At 55.8% G+C, this 21428-nt stretch overlaps 1 protein-coding gene across 3 annotated transcripts in view; it reads left to right on the forward strand.

Annotated features, from left to right (window-relative positions):
• The window catches only part of LOC119962206 (mitochondrial chaperone BCS1), a 33575-nt gene that overhangs the window by 4605 nt on the left and 7542 nt on the right, over positions 1–21428 (forward strand). For 2 of the 3 annotated variants that reach the window (XM_038790171.1, XM_038790170.1), the window contains exons 3-6: positions 8238–8377; positions 15018–15212; positions 16592–16655; positions 18935–19104. In XM_038790171.1, coding sequence (XP_038646099.1) covers positions 8238–8377; positions 15018–15212; positions 16592–16655; positions 18935–19104 — 569 coding nt within the window. The remainder of the gene's footprint in view (positions 1–8237; positions 8378–15017; positions 15213–16591; positions 16656–18934; positions 19105–21428) is intronic. The other variant, XM_038790172.1, reaches the window with a different exon arrangement.

Genomic DNA, 21428 nt, shown 5'->3' on the forward strand with positions numbered 1-21428 from the left:
CCCAACGGTACGGGCACCACCCACAACGGTACGGGCACCACCCCCAACGGTACGGGCACCACCCCCAACGGTACGGGCAACACCCCCAGCGGCACCACCCCCAGCGGTATGGGCACCACCCCCAGCGGTACGGGCACTACCCCCAACGGTACGGGCACTACCCCCAACGGTACGGGCACCACCCCCAGCGGTATGGGCACCACCCCCAGCGGTATGGGCACTACCCCCAGGGGTACAGGCACCACCCCCAGCGGTACGGGCACCACCCCCAGCGGTACGGGCACCACCCCCAGGGGTACGGGCACCACCCCCAACGGTACGGGCACTACCCCCAACGGTACGGGCACTACCCCCAGGGGTACGGGCACCACCCCCAACGGTACGGGCAGTACCCCCAACGGTACGGGCACCACCCCCAACGGTACGGGCACTACCCCCAACGGTACGGGCACCACCCCCAACGGTACGAGCACTACCCCCAGCGGTACGGGCAGTACCCCCAGCGGTACGGGCACCACCCCCAACGGTACGGGCACTACCCCCAGCGGTACGGGCAGTACCCCCAGCGGTAAGGGCAGTACCCCCAGCGGTACGGGCAGTACCCCCAGCGGTACGGGCACCACCCCCAACGGTACGGGCAGTACCCCCAACGGTACGGGCACCACCCCCAGTGGTACGGGCAACACCCCCAGCGGTACGGGCACTACCCCCAATGGTACGGGCACTACCCCCAGCGGTACGGGCACCACCCCCAGCGGTACGGGCAGTACCCCCAACGGTACGGGCACCACCCCCAGTGGTACGGGCACCACCCCCAGCGGTACGGGCACGACCCCCAATGGTACGGGCACTACCCCCAACGGTACGGGCACGACCCCCAATGGTACGGGCACTACCCCCAGCGGTACGGGCACGACCCCCAATGGTACGGGCACTACCCCCAGCGGTACGGGCACCACCCCCAACGGTACGGGCAGTACCCCCAACGGTACGGGCACCACCCCCAGTGGTACGGGCACCACCCCCAATGGTACGGGCACTACCCCCAGCGGTACGGGCACGACCCCCAATGGTACGGGCACCACCCCCAATGGTACGGGCACCACCCCCAACGGTACGGGCAGTACCCCCAACGGTACGGGCACCACCCCAACGGTACGGGCACTACCCCCAACGGTACGGGCACTACCCCCAGGGGTACGGGCACCACCCCCAGGGGTACGGGCACTACCCCCAACGGTACGGGCACCACCCCCAGGGGTATGGGCACCACCCCCAGCGGTACGGGCACCACCCCCAACGGTACGAGCACTACCCCCAACGGTACGGGCACTACCCCCAGGGGTATGGGCACCACCCCCAGCGGCACCACCCCCAACGGTACGGGCACCACCCCCAACGGTACGGGCACCACCCCCAGCGGTACGGGCACCACCCCCAGCGGTACGGGCACTACCCCCAACGGTACGGGCACCACCCCCAATGGTACGGGCACTACCCCCAACGGTATGGGCACCACCCCCAGCGGTACGGGCACTACCCCCAGCGGTACGGGCACCACCCCAACGGTACGGGCACTGCCCCCAGCGGTACGGACACCACCCCCAGCGGCACGGGCACCACCCCCAGCGGTACGGACACTACCCCCAACGGTACGGACACCACCCCAACGGTACGGGCACTACCCCAACGGTACGGGCACTACCTCCAACGGTACGGGCACCACCCCCACCGGTACGGGCACCACCCCCAACGGTACGGACACCACCCCAACGGTACGGGCACCACCCCCAGCGGCACCACCCCCAGCGGTACGGGCACTACCCCCAACGGTACGGGCACCACCCCCACCGGTACGGGCACCACCCCCAACGGTACGGGCAGTACCCCCAGCGGTACGGGCACTACCCCCAACGGTACGGACACCACCCCCAACGGTACGGGCACTACCCCCAGCGGTACGGGCACCACCCCCAACGGTACGGGCACTACCCCCAGCGGTACGGGCACTACCCCCAGCGGTACGGGCACTACCCCCAGCGGTACGGGCACTACCCCCAGCGGTACGGGCACTACCCCCAGCGGTACGGGCACTGCCCCCAACGGTACGGACACTACCCCCAACGGTACGGGCACTACCCCCAACGGTACGGACACTACCCCCAACGGTACGGACACTACCCCCAACGGTATGGACACTACCCCCAACGGTACGGACACTACCCCCAACGGTACGGACACTACCCCCAACGGTACGGACACTACCCCCAACGGTACGGGCACTACCCCCAACGGTACGGACACTACCCCCAGCGGTACGGGCACTACCCCCAACGGTACGGACACTACCCCCAACGGTACGGACACTACCCCCAACGGTACGGACACCACCCCCAGCGGTACGGGCACTACCCCCAGCGGTACGGGCACCACCCCCAGCGGTACGGGCACCACCCCCAGCGGTACGGGCACTACCCCCAGCGGTACGGGCACTACCCCCAGCGGTACGGGCACCACCCCCAACGGTACGGGCACTACCCCCAACGGTACGGGCACCACCCCCAATGGTACGGGCACTACCCCCAACGGTACGGGCACCATCCCCAACGGTACGGGCACTACCCCCAGCGGTACGGGCACCACCCCCAACGGTACGGGCACTACCCCCAGCGGTACGGGCACTACCCCCAGCGGTACGGGCACGACCCCCAGCGGTACGGGCACCACCCCAACGGTACGGGCACCACCCCCAGCGGTACGGGCACTACCCCCAGCGGTACGGGCACCACCCCCAGCGGTACGGGCACTACCCCCAACGGTACGGGCACTACCCCCAGCGGTACGGGCACTACCCCCAGCGGTACGGGCACCACCCCCAACGGTACGGGCACCACCCCCAACGGTACGGGCACTACCCCCAGCGGTACGGGCACGACCCCCAGCGGTACGGGCACTACCCCCAGCGGCACCAACCCCAGCGGTACGGGCACCACCCCCAGGGGTACGGGCACTACCCCCAGCGGTACGGGCACGACCCCCAACGGTACGGGCACCACCCCTAACGGTACGGGCACCACCCCCAGCGGTACGGGCACCACCCCCAACGGTACGGGCACGACCCCCAACGGTACGGGCACTACCCCCAGCGGTACGGGCACTACCCCCAGGGGTACGGGCACCACCCCCAACGGTACGGGCACCACCCCCAACGGTACGGGCACCACCCCCAACGGTACGGGCACGACCCCCAACGGTACGGGCACTACCCCCAACGGTACGGGCACGACCCCCAATGGTACGGGCACTAGCCCCAGCGGTACGGGCACTACCCCCAACGGTACGGGCACCACCCCCAGCGGTACGGGCAGTACCCCCAGCGGTACGGGCACTACCCCCAACGGTACGGGCACGACCCCCAACGGTACGGGCACGACCCCCAACGGTACGGGCACTACCCCCAGCGGTACGGGCACTACCCCCAGCGGTACGGGCACCACCCCCAGCGGTACGGGCACTACCCCCAGCGGTACGGGCACTACCCCCAGCGGTACGGGCACTACCCCCAACGGTACGGGCACGACCCCCAACGGTACGGGCACTACCCCCAGCGGTACGGGCACCACCCCCAGCGGTACGGGCAGTACCCCCAACGGTACGGGCACGACCCCCAGCGGTACGGGCACTACCCCCAACGGTACGGGCACCACCCCCAGCGGTACGGGCAACACCCCCAGCGGTACGGGCACCACCCCCAGCGGTACGGGCACCACCCCCAGCGGTACGGGCAACACCCCCAGCGGTACGGGCACCACCCCCAGCGGTACGGGCACCACCCCCAGCGGTACGGGCAACACCCCCAGCGGTACGGGCAACACCCCCAGCGGTACGGGCACCACCCCCAGCGGTACGGGCACCACCCCCAGCGGTACGGGCACCACCCCCAGCGGTACGGGCACCACCCCCAACGGTACGGGCACTACCCCCAGCGGTACGGGCACTACCCCCAACGGTACGAGCACTACCCCCAACGGTACGGGCACTACCCCCAACGGTACGGGCACTACCCCCAGGGGTACGGGCACCACCCCCAGCGGCACCACCCCCAGCGGTAAGGGCACTACCCCCAGCGGTAAGGGCACCACCCCCAACGGTACGGGCAGTACCCCCAACGGTACGGGCACCACCCCCAACGGTACGGGCACCACCCCCAACGGTACGGGCACCACCCCCAGCGGTACGGGCAGTACCCCCAACGGTAAGGGCACCACCCCCAGCGGTAAGGGCAGTACCCCCAGCGGTACGGGCACTACCCCCAACGGTATGGGCACTACCCCCAGCGGTACGGGCACCAACCCATCTCAGTTTTAAATCTACTGCCTGTCAACCTATATCCGTGACCTCTCGTTCTCGGTTGCCCCACAAGGTGGAAGATTTGGTCTCCGTTTTTTTTATCAATTCCTCTTTGGATCTGATCGAGGTGTATAAAATACTATCTCATCCTTCTGAACTCCAGCGAGTATAAGCCCAAACTGTTTAATGTCTCCTCATACATTAACCCTTTCATCCCCAGAATCAATCTGGTGACCCTCCTCTGAACTGCCTCCAATGCCACCACATCCTTCCTCAAATAAGGAGACCAAAACTGGACACAATACTCCAGATGTGGTCTCACCAACACCCTATACAATTGCAACAACACTTCTCTACTTTAATACTCCCGTCCTTTTGCAATAAACGCTAACAATCCATTTGCCTTATTAATCACTGGCTGTACCTGCATACTGACTTTCTGCCATTCATGAACAAAGACCCCAGATCCCTCTGCCCAGATGCATCTTTTAAAAAAATTTAGTGTGCCCAATTCATTTTTTTTCCTAGTTAAGGGGCAATTTAGCGTGGCCAATCCACCTGTGCTGCACATCTTTGGGTTGTGGGGGTGAAACCCACGCAGACACAGGAAGAATGTGCAAACTCCACACGGACAGTCACCCAGAGCCGGGATCGAGCCTGGGACGTCGGTGCCGTGAGGCAACAGGGCTAACCCACTGCGCCACCGTGCTGCCCCACCCAGATGCATCTTGAATCTGTTTTCTATTTAGATAATAATTTGCCTTTCCCCTTTTTTCCACCAAAATGGATAACCTCACACTTATCCACATTAAACTCCATCTGCCAACTTTTGGCCCAATCACCTAGCCTATCTATAATCAGTCTGTAAACATCTAAGGGTGGGATTCTCCAATAATGGGACTATGTCCGCACGCCGGCGTGAAAAGCAGCACCAACCACTCCGACTTCAACAGTCCCCGATACTGGGGAATGCTCCCCTTCCTAGGGGGCTAGGTTGGTGCCGGAGTGGTCCCCGCAGCTCCAGCCGGCGTGGAACAGCCCGCGCGAGTTCGCACATGCGCGGAACGGCCGGCGTATTTCCACGCATACGCGCTACAGCCAGCATATTTCCGCGCATGTCCAAGGGTTCCCTTCTCCGCACCGGCCCCCGGACAATATGGTAGAGCCTTACAGGGGCCCGGCGCGGAGTAAAATAGGCCCCCACGGAACCAGCCTGTCCGCCGATTGGTAGGCCCCGACCGCGGGCCAGGACATAGTGGGGGCCGGCTCCCCCCCCCACCCAGCCCCCTCCAGGACGGCCCCCACAGACTCACCTTCCAGGACCCGCCATGTGGGATCTGAGTAATCCACACCGGCGGGACTCTGCCAAACCCGTCAGCCACTGGGCCCATTGGGGCCTGGAGAATCGCCGGGGAGGCCACTGTCAACGACCCCCGACTGGCGTGGCGGGAATCCTGCGGGCGCCCGAGAATTGGCGGCGGAGAATGGGGAAGCCGGCGGCGGGCGCGATACTCGCGTCCCCCCGGGTATTCTCCAACCAGGCCGAGAATCCCGGCTTACATCTCTTCACTGCCTGATATGTGCAATCTACAAATGTTGCTATGTTACACTCTGTCCCTGCCTGCAGATCATTTATATAGCACCACATCCACCGGTTCTCCCTGGTCAACTCTACTAGTTACATCTTCAAATAATTATTTTTTTAAAATAAATTTAGAGTACCCAAATTTATTTTCCAATTAAGGGGCAATTTAACGTGGCCAATTCATCTAACCTGCACATCTTTGGGTTGTGGGGGTGAGACCCACGCAGACACACGGACAGTGACCCAGAGCTGGAATCGAACCCAGGTCCTCGGCGCCGTGAGCCAGCAGTGCTAACCCACTGCTCCACCGTGCCGCCCTGTTCTTCAAAGCATGAATACCCTTTCATAAATCCATGCTGACTTTGTCTGATTATCCATATTCCAAATGCTGAGCTATGAAATCCTTAATAATGGACTCTAGCAATTTACCTACTAACGACATTAGGCTCATTGCTCTATAATTCTCTGCTTTCTCTCCACCTTCCTTTTTGAACAGCAGGGTTACATTCGCTACCCTCCAATCTGTCGGAAACATTCCACAGTCCAAAGAATTTTGGAAAATGGCGACCAATAGATCTACTATTTCCAGGACCGCTTCCTTAAGTACTCTGAGATGCAGATTGTCAGGCCCATGAAGGACATTTGTCCATCTTCAATCCCATTAATTTCCTCCAAACCATTTCTGTGCTAATGCTAATTTCCTTCAGCTCCTCACGAAAACTTGTCTTTCTCAGAACATCTGATTCATTATTCATGCCTGCCTTTGTGAAGACAGAAGCAAAGGATCCACAGCCATTTCTTTGTTCCCTGTTACGAATTACCCCGTTTCTGACTGTAAGGGAACATAGAACATTACAGCGCAGTACAGGCCCTTCGGCCCTCGATGTTGAGTCAGTTTTTATGTTCCCCACTAGCTAACTTTCATATTGTATATTCCCCTTCTTACTCAATCCCTTGGTCCACCTTTGCTGAATTTTAAACTGTTCCCAATCTCCGGGGCTATTGCTTTTATTGCTAATTTGTACGTCTCTTCTTTAAATCTCAAATTTACCAGTACCTGTCCTTGGAGTGTTTCATGGGGACAGTGTAGAGGGAGCTTTACTCTGTACCTTTGCCTGTGCTGTACCTGTCCTGGGAGTGTTTGATGGGGACAGTGTAGAGGGAGCTTTACTCTGTATCTAACCCCGTGCTGTACCTGTCCTGGGAGTGTTTGATGGGGACAGTGTAGAGGGAGCTTTACTCTGTATCTAACCCCGTGCTGTACCTCTCCTGGGAGTGTTTGATGGGGACAGGGTAGAGGGAGATTTACTCTGTATCTAACCCCGTGCTGTACCTGTCCTGGAAGTGTTTGATGGGGACAGTGTGAGGGGAGCTTTACTCTGTATCTAACCCCGTGCTGTACCTGTCCTGGGAGTGTTTGATGGGGACAGTGTAGAGGGAGCTTTACTCTGTATCTAACCCCATGCTGTACCTGTCCTGGGAGTGTTTGATGGGGACAGTGTAGAGGGAGCTTTACTCTGTATCTAACCCCGTGCTGTACCTGTCCTGGGAGTGTTTGATGGGACGGTGTAGAGGGAGCTTTACTCTGTATCTAACCCCGTGCTGTACCTGTCCTGGGAGTGTTTGATGGGGACAGTGCGGAGGGAGCTTTACTCTGTATCTAACCCCGTGCTGTACCTGTCCTGGGAGTGTTTGATGGGGACAGTGCGGAGGGAGCTTTACTCTGTATCTAACCCCGTGCTGTCCCTGTCCTGGGAGTATTTGATGGGGACGGTGTAGTGGGAGCTTTACTCTGTATCTAACCCCGTGCTGTACCTGTCCTGGGAGTGTTTGATGGGGACAGTGTAGAGAGAGCTTTACTCTGTATCTAACCCCGTGCTGTACCTGTCCTGGGAGTGTTTGATGGGGACAGTGTAGAGGGAGCTTTACTCTGTATCTAACCCCCTGCTGTACCTGTCCTGGGAGTGTTTGATGGGGACAGTGTAGAGGGAGCTTTACTCTGTATCTAACCCCGAGCTGTACCTGTCCTGGGAGTGTTTGATGGGGACAGTGTAGAGGGAGCTTTACTCTGTATCTAACCCCGTGCTGTACCTGTCCTGGGAGTGTTTGATGGGGAAGTCAGGGTGAAGCAGAGATCCTGTCCCTACGGTTGTAGACACCTTTCCACAGATCGGCTCCTATTGGAGATTCCGGTTCTGAGACTGTCTCGTTGTTTGGAAACAATGACTCAGAATTACGCAGCCTCACTGTTTCGGAAAGCCCGGTAATTCTGGATGTTCACAATGTGCCGATATTTCCATAGGTACAACACCAAGTGGCTTAGGGTCGAGAGAAACCGGGAGAAGCAGATGATTGACCTGCACACGGGCACCCCATGGGAGACGGTTACGCTGACCTCGCTGGGCAGCAACCGCCAGATCTTCTTTGATATTCTGAGTGAAGGTACAAGTTTCTTTTATAACATTGCACGTTTCTAGCTTGTCACAGGGCTTGTCTGGGGCAGCAGGGTAGCATGGTGGTTAGCATAAATGCTTCACAGCTCCAGGGTCCCAGGTTCGATTCCCAGCTGGGTCACTGTCTGTGTGGAGTCTGCACGTTCTCCCCGTGTGTGCGTGGGTTTCCTCCGGGTGCTCCGGTTTCCTCCCACAGTCCAAAGATGTGCGGGTTAGGTGGATTGGCCATGCTAAATTGCCCGTAGTGTCCTAATAAAAGTAAGGTTAAGGGGGGGGTTGTTGGGTTACGGGTATAGGGTGGATGCGTGGGTTTGAGTAGGGTGATCATTGCTCGGCACAACATCGAGGGCCGAAGGGCCTGTTCTGTGCTGTACTGTTCTATGTTCTAGCTTACTGTAAGTTTTTCTCCGCTCTTTTCCTGAAGGTCCCCGAGTTCCCCACCTGTCAGCAACTTACTCCCCGGTGGACACTGACCTATAGACTCACCGTAGATTGCAGTGTATAAGTTGAACTTTGAAGCATCGTAAAGCCCTTCCAAGAACAGCGGTCGCCGTACACGCTGTTACGACACCCTGGGCTAGTGCACGGTCAATTCCAGCCCCACAGACCCTGGAACAAAGAAAAGTACAGCACAGGAACAGGCCCCTCGGCCCTCCAAGCCTGCGCCGACCATGCTGCCCGTCTAAACTACAACCTTCTACATTTCTGGGGTCCGTATCCCTCTATTCCCATCCTATTCATGTATTTGTCAAGATGCAAGAGTTACAACACAAGTGAATTAACCAATAATTCTGATAGTAATATCGTTATTATTGTCACAAGTAGGCTTACATTAACTCTGCAATGAAGTTACTATGAAAAGCCCCTAGTTGCCACATTCCGGCGCCTGTTTGGGTACACTGAGGGAGAATTCAGAATGTCCAATTCATCAAACAAGCACGTCTTTCGGGACTTGTGGGAGGAAACCGGAGCACCCGGAGGAAACCCACGCAGACACGGGGAGAACGTGCAGACTCCGCACAGACAGTGACCCAAGCCGGGAATCGAACCTGGAGATGTGAAGCCACAGTGCTAACCACTGAGCTACTGTGCTGCCCATCTTTGGCCCCTTGGCTGCCCAATAATTCCAGTCACTAGGTTTGTAAGTTGAATCACAATTACTGATTATTTATAACCAGGACCACCATGAAATATGCAGTAAATGCAACTGGTTAACGACCAGCTAATATCTATTACCCACTTTAACTGTCCCACCCTCTACCAACAAACGGAAGACAAACTCCAAAAGAGCACCCAACTAGGCCCACTCCCTAGGGCGATCCAGAAAGTGGAGAAGGCACTGACTGAGCATGAGGAACACCAAGCACCAATGGAGTTGGAGGTGGAGATGCCGAGAGACCAGCAGAAAAGGCTCCAGACAAACTCATCATGGCGTTCGTATGGGGGGGTAAAAATGCTAGGATCCCAAAGAAGGTCTTACAAAAAACAAAAACCAGGGGAGGGTTAGCCCTCCCGAATCTACAATTCTACCACTGGGCAGCAACAGCCGAGCGAGTAAGGGGATGGATCCAGGAGCCAGAAGCTGAGTGGGTGCGTGCGGAGGAGGCCTCCTGCATGGGAACCTCCCTCCGGGCCCTCGCCACGGCAGCACTCCCATCCCCACCCAAAAACACTCCAGCAGCCCAGTGGTGACAGCCACCCTCCAATCCTGGAACCAACTGCGGCAGCAACTTGGCCTGACCAAATGTCGAACAGGGCTCCCATCTGCAACAACCATAGGTTCACACCAGCACTGACTGACGCCACCTTCAAAAGGTGGAGGCAGGACGGGGGGACACTGACAGTCAGGGACCTATACACGGACGACAGGATCGCAACACTGGACGAACTGACAGAGAAATTTCAGCTAGCTGGGGGGAACGAGCTACGGTACCTGCAGCTCAAAAACTTCCTACGAAAGGAGACAAGGACGTACCCACAACCGCCACGACAGACACTATTGGAAGACCTACTGGACGCAAGTATCCTAGAGAAAGGGAACTGTAGTGACATGTATGACCGACTGGTAGATAGGGACGACACCGTACTGGACGCAACAAGGAGGAAATGGGAGGACGACCTGGGGATGGAGATAGGGTGGGGACTCTGGAGCGAAGCACTGCATAGGGTCAACTCCACCTCCACGTGCGCAAGGCTCAGCCTGACGCAACTAAAAGTGGTACATAGAGCCCACTTAACAAGAACCCGTATGAGTAGGTTCTTCCCGGAGGTGGAAGACAGATGTGAACGGTGCCAAAGAGGCCCAGCCAACCACGCCCACATGTTCTGGTCTTGCCCCAGACTCGTGGAGTACTGGACAGCCTTCTTCGAGGTTATGTCCAAAGTGGTGGGAGTGAGGGTGGAGCCATGCCCGATAGTGGCGGTCTTCGGGGTTTCAGAACAGCCAGATCTATTCCTGGGGAGGAGGGCGGACGCCCTTGCCTTTGCCTCCCTGATCGCCCGCCGTAGAATCCTGTTTGGCTGGCGGTCAGCAGCACCGCCCAGAGCTGCGGACTGGCTGTCCGACCTCTCGGAATCTCTCCAAATGGAGAAAATCAAATTTGCCATCCGAGGGTCGGACGACGGCTTCCACAGAACGTGGGAGCCATTCATGCAACTGTTCCGGGACCTATTTGTGGCCAATGTACAAGAGGAAGAATAGTCGGGGGAAGGTAGCGGGAGGGGGGGGGGCTACAGGTTCGTTACGGGGGTTCGATGGCTAGCTAAGGCCCAAAACCAAACTAAATAAACATGTTGAGGGGGGGGGGGGGGGGGGGGGGGGGGGGGGGGGGGGGGGGGGGGGGGGGGCGCAGTTACTACTACGAAGATGCTTACCTGTAAATATGTATGTTAATTTTTGCGTGTTTGTTTTTTTTTTTTTCTCTCCTAACAATTTGTAATTTGTTCAATATAAAATATGAAAACTGAATAAAAACATTTATAAAAAAAAGAAAAGGCTCCAGGAGAAGGTGGAGGTTCTAGAGAACAGGTCCCACCGGCAGAACCTGAGAATCGTGGGTCTCCTGGAGGGGTCTGAGGGAGCGGACACAGGGGCATACATAGCGGCTATGTTTGAGAAGCTACTGGGGGAGGGGACGTTCACCCGACCCTTGGAGGTGGACAGGGTGCACAGAGCGCTAGCGAGGAAGCCGCTTGTAGGTGACCCCCGAGAGCAATAGTGGTGAGATTCCTCAGGTACCTGGACAAGGAGCGTCTTTTAAGGTGGGCCAGGCAGACGTGGAGCTGCAAATGGGAAAACAGTGTCCTGCGTATATATCAGGATCTAAGCGCGGACGTGGCCAGAAGAGCGGGGTTCAACCAGATAAAATCGACCCTTTTTTAAATAAATTTAGATTACCCAATTATTTTTCCCAATTAAGGGGCAATTTAGCGTGGCCAATTCACCTACTCTGCACATTTTTGGGTTGTGGGGGCGAAACCCACGCAGACACGGGGAGAATGTGCAAACTCCACACGGACAGTGACCCAGAGCCGGGATCGAACCTGGGACCTTAGCGCCGTGAGGCGGTTGTGCTAACCACTAGGCCACCGTGCTGCCCTAAATCGACCCTTTTTAAGAAGAAGGTAAAGTTTGGACTACTGTACCTGGCCCGTCTTTCGGTTACACACGAAGAGCCGCCCGAGGAAGCGATAGACTTTGCGAGAAAGAAAGGGCTGGTAGCGGACTGAGGTGTTTGGACTGAACTTTGCTGCAGTGTTCATGTGGTTTTGTTTTTCTTTCTCTTCTTTTTAGTTATTTTTTTTTTTTTTTATAAATTTAGATTACCCAATTATTTTTTTCCAATTAAGGGGCAATTTAGCGTGGCCAATCCACCTACTCTGCACATTTTTTTGGGTTGTGGGGGCGAAACCCACGCAGACACGGGGAGAATGTGCAAACTCCACACGGACAGTGACCCAGAGCCGGGATCGAACCTGGGACCTCAGCGCCGTGAGGCGGTTGTGCTAACCACTAGGCCACCGTGCTGCCCTTCTTTTTAGTTATTTAAAAAAAAGACAAGTTTTTGTCTTTGGATGTTATTTGCAATGCCTTTTGTATTGAGTTGGGGTCTGTGGACGAGCTGCTTGAGTTAAAATTTGCATTTGCACTGATGGGGGATGGAGGTGTGAATGTTAGATGTTGGATCTTCTTTTTGATTTTCTTTGTGTTTTTCTTTTGGGCAATTGGGTTGGGATTGTTTACGTTTGCATATGTGTGTTGGAGCGGGGGGGGGGAGCAATAGGTGGGAAAATATCTGGCACCATAGGCGGGGGCCACCAAACTAGCTGGGCAGGCTAGCTCATGGAAGCGCAGTGGGGGGTGAGCAGATGGTATGCTTGTTGGAGCGGGATGTGCGTATAGTGCTGTAACTGGGAGGGAGGGGGGGGGGGGGCACCTTAGAGTAACAGACCAAGTCAGACTAAGGAAGGGATGGGTCGGACAGGATTTCCACTCAGGGCTGGACTCGAAGACTAGAGGGGTCGCGATCCTGATTAATAAGCGAGTGTCATTCGAAGCGGGAAGAATAGTTGCAGACGTGGGTGGTCGGTACATTATGGTCAGTGGAAAGCTGGAGGGACTGCCAGTGGTACACGTGAATGTGTACGCGCCAAATTGGGATGATGTGGAGTTCATAAGGAGGATGTTTGGGGAAGATCCCAGACCTGGATTCGCATAAGCTGGTCATCGGGGGGGGGACGGGACTTCAACACAGTCATTGACCCAGGGCTAGACCGGTCTAGCTCAAGGACAGGCCGGGTGCCAGCAATGGAAAAGGAGCTAAAGGGGTTTATGGAGCAGATGGGGGGGGAGGTGGACCCATGGCGATTTGGGCGGCCGAAAGTGAAGGAGTTCTCTTTCTACTCACACGTGCATAAAGTGTACTCCCGGATTGACTGTTTATCCTGAACATGGCTTTACTGACGGGGGTAGTGGACACTGAGTACTCAGCGATTACAGTCTCGGATCATGCCCCGCACTGGGTTGACTTACAGGTGAGCAAGGAGGGTGGCCTGGATGTTGGACTGTTAACGGATGAGGAGGTGTGTGGGCGGCTGACGAAATGTATCCAGAACTATCTGGAAGTCAACGACACGGGGGAAGTTTCGCCTGCGGTGGCCTGGGAGGTGCTGAAGGCGGTGATCAGAGGGGAGCTGATTGCGATACGGGCCCATCGGGAGAAGGCAGACAGAGCAGAGACGGACCGAGTGATAAAGGAAACACTACAGATCGATAGGAGGTATGCGCAGACCCCAGAGGCACGGCTTCTAAGGGAACGATGGAGGCTACAAGGCGGAGTTCAGCTTGTTAACTACAGGGAAGGTGGTGGAGCAGCTGAGAAAGTCGAGGGGGGCGATCTATGAATATGGAGAGAAGGCCAGCAGAATGCTTACGCAGCAGCTTAGAAAGCGGGAGGCGGCCTGGGAGTTTGGGAAAGTAGGGACATAGATGAGAACCTGGTTGGAGATTCAGCTGGGGTCAATAAGGCGTTCGAGGAATTCTACAGCAGGCTGTATGAGTCGGAACCCCCAGCTGGGCTGGAGACGATGAGGCAATTCTTAGGAGGGCTGAGGTTCCCGAAGATTGATGAAGACTTGGTAGAAGGGCTGGAGGCCCCAATCGGGTGAGAAGAGATAGCAGATGGGCTGAAGGCCATGCAGTCGGGTAAAGCCCTGGGACCGGATGGGTACCCCGCGGAGTTTTATAAAAAGTTCTCTGGGATACTGGTGTCGCTGCTGATGGAGGGCTGAGGTACAAAAGCACGAAATCTATGTTTAATCTTTAAAAATCACCGGATAGCCCCCAGCTGGGGGATTGTGTTCAATTCTGGGTCCCACAGTTCAGGAAGGATGTCAGGGCCTCGGAGAGGGGGCAACGGGAGATTTACTTGAATGTTTCCTGGGATGAGGTAGGTGGATTGGCCATGATAAATTGCCCTTAGTGTCCAAAATTGCCCTCAGTGTTGGGTGGGGTTACTGGGTTATGGGGCAGGGTGGAGGTGTGGACCTTGGGTACGGTGCTCTTTCCAAGAGCCGGTATGGACTCGATGGGCCGAGTGGCCTCCTTCTGCACTGTAAATTCTATGATGAGGGACTTCAGGGAATGTGGAGAGACTGGAGAAGCTGGGATTGTTCCCCTGGGAGCAGAGAAGGTTAAGAGGAGATTTAATCGAGGCGTTCAATACGATGAGGTGTTTTGTTGGAGTAAATAAGGAGGCTGGGTGACCAGAGGAGACAGATCAATCGGCAAGAGAACCAGAGGAGGGGGGATAAGGAGAATTGTTTTACCCAGCGAGTTGCTGTGATCTGGAAGGGCGGTGGAAACAGATTCAGCAGGAACTTTCCAAAGGGATATGGAGAAATATTTGAAGGGAAAATAATTGCACGGCTCTGGGGAAAGAGCAGGAGAGAAGGATTAACTGGATAACTCTTTCAAAGAACCAGCACAGCCAGGATGGGCCAAATGGACACCCATCTGTGCTGTAAGATTCTATAAGGAGGCAGAGGGAAGAGAGTGGGCTGCTGTTTGCTCAGTAATATTTGATGGGCAGCTTCACCTGGCCTTTTTGTTTCTGTTCTGTTCTCCCCAGCAAAGGGCCTGGCCCTCAAACAGCAAGAAGGGAAAACTGTGATGTACACGGCAATGGGAGCGGAGTGGCGGCCGTTTGGATTCCCGCGCCGCAGGCGCCCCCTCAATTCCGTCGTGCTGGAGAAAGGAATCTCCGAGAAAATCGTCCAGGATGTCAAAGATTTCATCGGGAATCCCAAGTGGTATACAGACCGGGGTAAGGGGTGGAATAGCAACCTTGGCCAAGTCAGTGTGACCTTCATTGCCAGAGTGTGGGAGGCGCTGGCAGAACCATCATTTATTACCCAACCCTAAACTCCCTCGAGAAGGTGATGGTGAGTTGCCCCTCTCTTGAACCTCTGCAACCTGTTAAGGAGTTCCAGGATTTTGACAGTGAAGGAACGGCAATTGTGGTTCTAAGTCAGGATGGTGTGCGGCCTTTCTGTGATGTCTTTCCCACAAAATTGCTCCTCCTGTCCCAAGGAGGCAGCTGACTTTGAATTAATCCTGGTGGGTCACTGGATTGTGAACCCCCCCCCCCCCCCCCCCTCCCCAAGAGAGGCAGTGATGCCCCCCATGGGCGGCACAGTGGTTACCATTGCTGCCTCACAGAGCCAGGGACCCGGGTTCGATTCCGGCCCCACGTGACTGTCTGGGCGGAGTTTGCACGTCTCCCCCCCCCCCCCCCCCCCCCCCCGTGTCTGCGTGGGTTTCCTCCGGGTGCTCCGGTTTCCGCCCACAGTCCAAAGATGTGCAGGTTAGGTGGGGTTACAGGGATAGGGTGGGGGAGTGAGCCTAGGTGGACTGCTCTTTCAGAGGGACTGAGCAGACCCGATGGGCCGAATGGCCTCCTTCTGCACTGTCGGAATTCTATGAAATTTTCCGATGATATTCAATGATTTCAATGAAATGGGACCTTCTCTGTGGTCAGTGTCGTCCATGGGACAGAGTGTGTGGGTGTATGGACACCTGAGGGGCAGCACAGTGGCTTCACAGCGCCAGTGTCCCAGGTTCGATTCCACGCTGGGTCACTGTCCGTGCGGAGTCTGCACGTTCTCCCCGTGTGTGCGTGGGTTTCCTCCGGGTGCTCCGGTTTCCTCCCACAGTCCAAAGACGTGCAGGTTAGGTGGATTGGCCATGATAAATTGCCCTTAGTGACCAAAAAGGTTAGGAGGGGTTATTGGGTTACGGGGATAGGGTGGAAGTGAGGGCTTAAATAGGTCGGTGCAGACTCGATGGGCCGAATGGCCTCCTTCTGCACTGTATGCTCTATGTCTCCAGGCCTAGGGGGGGGAGGGGTGCATTTGTGACTCTCTGCATGAATGGTGGTGTGCCTGTGCCTGGAGTTTTGATATGTTACCCTGTGTAGGTGTGAAAGGAGGTGATGCACTGCTGGTTGTGGGGGGTGTGGCTTGGTATTCCCTATGCTCGGGGGCCTGACCCTGAACTCAGTCTCCTAGGCCGGGGCTCTTGACCATTATCCCCCTGTCCTCTCCCCATCCGACAGTCTATGTGGCGGGGCCAGGCTCTCGCTCCAGTCGTTCATTGATGATGCCGTGTGTTACCCACCCATGTGATTGCGTGGTATTTCTGCAGGGATCCCATATCGACGAGGGTATTTGCTGTATGGACCACCCGGATGTGGGAAGAGCAGTTTCATGTGAGTATTTAACTGTGGCAGGAGGGTGATTGTCGTGGCACATTCTGCTAGTTAGTAAGATACTGAGAAAGCAAAATCTAAACAGATGACATGGAACCTGGTTGGTCGATTGCCAGGACAGCAACAGCTTTCGCTCAGTACAGGGCTCACTCCAATTTCTTCTGCATCTTTCATGACCTTGGGATATTCAAATTGAAAGTACACTGAGGTGTATTCACTGCTGAAAAATGAAAATCGCTTATTGTCACGAGTCGGCTTCAAACGCAGTTACTGTGAAAAGCCCCTAGTTGCCACATTCCGGCGCCTGTTCGGGGAGGCTGGTACGGGAATCGAACCGTGCTGCTGACCTGCCTGGGTCTGCTTTAAAAGCCAGCGATTTAGCCCAGTGTGCTAAACCAGCCCCGCAAAGTGCAGCAGGCAATTTGCAGAGGAAGATCCCACAATTAGCGGCGTGATTGTGACCAGATTGGTTATTTTTAGTGCCGTTGGTTGAGGGATGAAGGTGAGCCCCAGCTGACTGGGGAGAACCGCCTTCTGCTCCCCTTCGAAATAGTGGCTGTGCGATCTTTTACTCCAGCCCCTGTAATCTGATCTGCACGGTGTTGCGGAGAAAATTCCAGCCATTCGACCTCGGTGTGCTTCACTCTTGTGCTCATGAGAAACCAGACGAAGATTCTTGGAATAAAGGACCCGAGCTAAAGCGAGGGCTCCTGGTATTCCAAGTGGGAGATCAGAGAAGTGCGGATTTAATGAGAATACAGACAGTTATACTTGAAGATTTAATTACAAGAAATCAGCATATACCAGTCATTCGTTACTAGTTATCTATGTCCAATCAGGATTATTGATTAAGGTTACATCATGCATAGTATACGAGAATAATTAACCAATCACATTGAGGGTCCGTATCCTTAATTAAACTATCCAATCATTACAAAGGCATGTATGTTGTTTGACAATTAGTGATATCGGTAGTCTGATTTCTGGGGATCACCTCCTCCCCTGACTCTCATAGCTCCTGTGAAGGTATGGGTTTAATGCATCTATCCTCCCCGCTCTTATCTTCAGACAGATTGGAGCCACAGCAGTTGGCACAGTGTGCTACATTGAGCAACAAACCTGCAGATTCAAAACAATAAAATATTTTTAAATTCATTTACGGGATGTGGGTGTCGCTGGTTAGGCCAGTATTTATAGCCCATCCCTAATTGTCCCTTGAGAAAGTGGTGGTGAGCTGCCTTCTTGAACCCCTGCAGTCCTTGAGGTGTAGGTACACCCACTGTGCTGTTAGGGAGGGAGTTTCAGGATGTTGCCCCAGTGACAGGGAAGGAACAGCCGATATATTTCCCAGTCAGGGTGGTGAGTGACTTGGAGGGGAACCTCCAGGTGGTGGGGTTCCCAGGTATCTGCTGCCCTTGTCCTTCTAGATGGTAGCGGTCATGGGTTTGGAAGGTGCTGCCTAAGAAACCTTGGTGAGTTGCTGCAGTGCATCTTGTAGATGGCACACACGGCTGCCACTGTGCGTCAGTGGTGGAGGAAGTCAATGTTTTGTGGAAGGAGGAGCAATCAAATGAAGAAATGAAATGAAACGAGCAAGCTGCTTTGTCCTGGATGGTGTTGAGCTTCTTGAGTGTTGTTGGAGCTGCACTCATCCAGGCAAGTGGAGAGTATTCCATCACACTCTTGACTTGTGCCCTGTAGATGGTGGGCAGGCTTTGGGGAATCAGGAGGTGAGTTACTCACCGTAGGATTCAGATGTAACAGTTGCAAATTCACCGATTCTGGATACGGTTGTCCATTGTCCCAGAGACCCACCAACATTGACACTAACGGATATTGGAATTGGAGCAATGAGCGAGTCGCGGAGCATCTGTAAGCTGCCCGAGGTCTGTGTCTCACCCGGGCGGGGGTGTGTGTGTGGGGTGATTGCTGTTACTGGATTAATGTGTTGCCTTTCTCTTCCCCCTGCACCCTCAGCACAGCGCTAGCTGGTGTTTCACCCGGGCGGGGTGTGTGTGTGTGGGGTGATTACTGTTACTGGATTAATGTGTTGCCTTTCTCTTCCCCCTGCACCCTCAGCACAGCGCTAGCTGGTGTTTCACCCGGGCGGGGGTGTGTGTGTGGGGTGATTGCTGTTACTGGATTAATGTGTTGCCTTTCTCTTCCCCCTGCACCCTCAGCACAGCGCTAGCTGGTGTTTCACCCGGGCGGGGGTGTGTGTGGGGTGATTGCTGTTACTGGATTAATGTGTTGCCTTTCTCTTCCCCCTGCACCCTCAGCACAGCGCTAGCTGGCAAGCTCCAATACAGCATCTGTCTAATGAGCCTGAGTGACAGGACCCTGACTGATGACCGGCTGAACCATCTGCTCAGCATGGCGCCGCAGCAGAGCATCGTCCTATTGGAGGATGTGGACGCAGCCTTTGTCAACCGAGACCTGGTCAAAGAAAGTGAGTCCACACCCAACCCCGTCACCACTCCGCACAACTTACTGTGCTCTGGATCTGTCTCGAAATCTCCCCCCTTCAATATATAATTAATGTTAGATCTCCTTATGTGACACAGTGTCAGACCATATTTTAAAACATTCCCGTGATTGAGATGTTTCATGACGTTAAAGTTTCTATTTTCTATAATTTGTTGTAACATTTATTCCTGTGTTCTCCCTCTCTCTGTTGCCCTCGATTTTGCTGCACTCGCTCTGTGTGTGTGTGTAATTCTCTCTGTCTGCTTTCGGCAGCGGGATTCTCCTTTGGCTGATGCCTAAATCAGGACACGCGATTGGGCGGAGAATAGGTTCCGACGCCACAATCACGGCGGCACCAATTTGATGCCAAATCGCGATTCTCCGTCACCTCATCAGCAGCGTCAATGCGTTCCAGAATGCATGTGCAGGACACACCGTTTACATATTATTAGCGGGCCCGACCCGGTATTCTCCGGAATTCTCCGCCTGCGATGGGCCGAGTCCCCGACAGCGCGGTTCACTTGTGCTTTTAAAAATCCTGAAACCTCCGTCATGGCTGCTGAGGGAGAGAGAGGGCGTAGGAAAGTGTCCAACATCGCCATAGTTTTCTGACAGTTGTATCGCTGGCCGGGAGCACTTCTGCCAGGTCCGGGGGGAAAGTTGGGGGGGGTGGCCAGGACGTGGTCTGTGGGGTCAGGGTGAACGGGCACGGAACACCATTGCCACAACCGGTAAGGCAGCTATAAGTTCTCCCTCTCTCTCTCAGCCTCACTCTCTCTCTCAGCCTCACTCTCTCTCTCACTCTCTCTCAGCCTCACTCTCTCTCTCAGCCTCACTCTCTCTCTCAGCCTCACTCTCTCACTCTCTCTCAGCCTCACTCTCTCTCAGCCTCACTCTCTCTCTCAGCCTCACTCTCTCTCTCACTCTCTCTCAGCCTCACTCTCTCTCTCAGCCTCACTCTCTCTCTCAGCCTCACTCTCTCTCTCAGCCTCACTCTCTCACTCTCTCTCTCACTCTCTCTCAGCCTCACTCTCTCTCTCAGCCTCACTCTCTCTCTCAGCCTCACTCTCTCACTCTCTCTCAGCCTCACTCTCACTCTCTCTCAGCCTCACTCTCTCTCTCAGCCTCACTCTCTCTCAGCCTCACTCTCTCTCTCAGCCTCACTCTCTCTCTCGGTCCCTCTCTCTCTCAGCCTCACTCTCTCTCTCAGCCTCACTCCCTCTTTCGGTCCCTCTCTCTCTCAGCCTCACTCTCTCTCTCAGCCTCACTCTCTCTCTCAGCCTCACTCTCTCTCTCAGCCTCACTCTCTCTCTCAGCCTCCCTATCTCTCTCAGCCTCACTCTCTCTCTCAGCCTCACTCACTCTCTCGGTCCCTCTCTCTCTTTCTCTCTCTCGATCTCACCCTTTCTCGGCCTCTCCAACTCGGTCTCTCACTCGGTCTCTCTCTCTCGGTCTCTCTCAGCCTCACTCTCTCTCTCGGTCTCTCTTTCTCTCGCTCTCGTCTCACCCTTTCTCGGTCTCACTCTCTCGGTCTCACTCTCTATCGATCTCACTCTCTCGGTCTCTCTTTCTCTCTCTCGTCTCACCCTTTCTCGGTCTCACTCTCTCGGTCTCACTCTCTCTCGATCTCACTCTCTCGGTCTCTCTTCTCTCTCTCTCGTCTCACCCTTTCTCGGTCTCACTCTCTCGGTCTCACTCTCTCTCGGTCTCACCGTCTCGGTCCACTCTCTCTTGCTCTCTCTCTCTCGGCCTTACTCTCTCTCTCGGTCTCACTCTCTCTCTCGGTCTCACTCTGTTGTTTGTTCTCTCGGTCTCTCTCTCTCTCGCTCTCTCTCTCGGTCTCTCTCTCGCTCTCTCTCTCGGTCTCTCTCGGTCTCTCTCTCTCGGTCTCACTCTCTCTCGGTCTCTCTCTCTCGGTCTCACTCTCTCTCGGTCTCACTCTCTCGGTCTCACTCTCTCTCGGTCTCTCTCTCTCTCGCTCGCTCTCTCTCTCTCGGTCTCTCTCGCTCGGTCTCTCGCTCGGTCTCTCGCTCGGTCTCTCTCTCTCGGTCTCACTCTCTCTCGGTCTCACTCTCTCTCTCGGTCTCTCTCTCTCTCGGTCTCACTCTCTCTCGGTCTCACTCTCTCTCCGTCTCACTCTCTCTCTCTCGGTCTCTCTCTCTCACGGTCTCTCTCTCTCGGTCTCGCTCTCTCTCGGTCTCGCTGTCTCTCGGTCTCTCTCTCTCGGTCTCTCTCACTCTCGGTCCCTCTCTCGCTCTCTCTCTCGGTCTCACTCTCTCTCGGTCTCTCTCTCGGTCTCACTCTCTC

This window comes from Scyliorhinus canicula, chromosome 2 (assembly GCF_902713615.1).
Source record: "Scyliorhinus canicula chromosome 2, sScyCan1.1, whole genome shotgun sequence".
Lineage (NCBI taxonomy): Eukaryota > Metazoa > Chordata > Chondrichthyes > Carcharhiniformes > Scyliorhinidae > Scyliorhinus > Scyliorhinus canicula.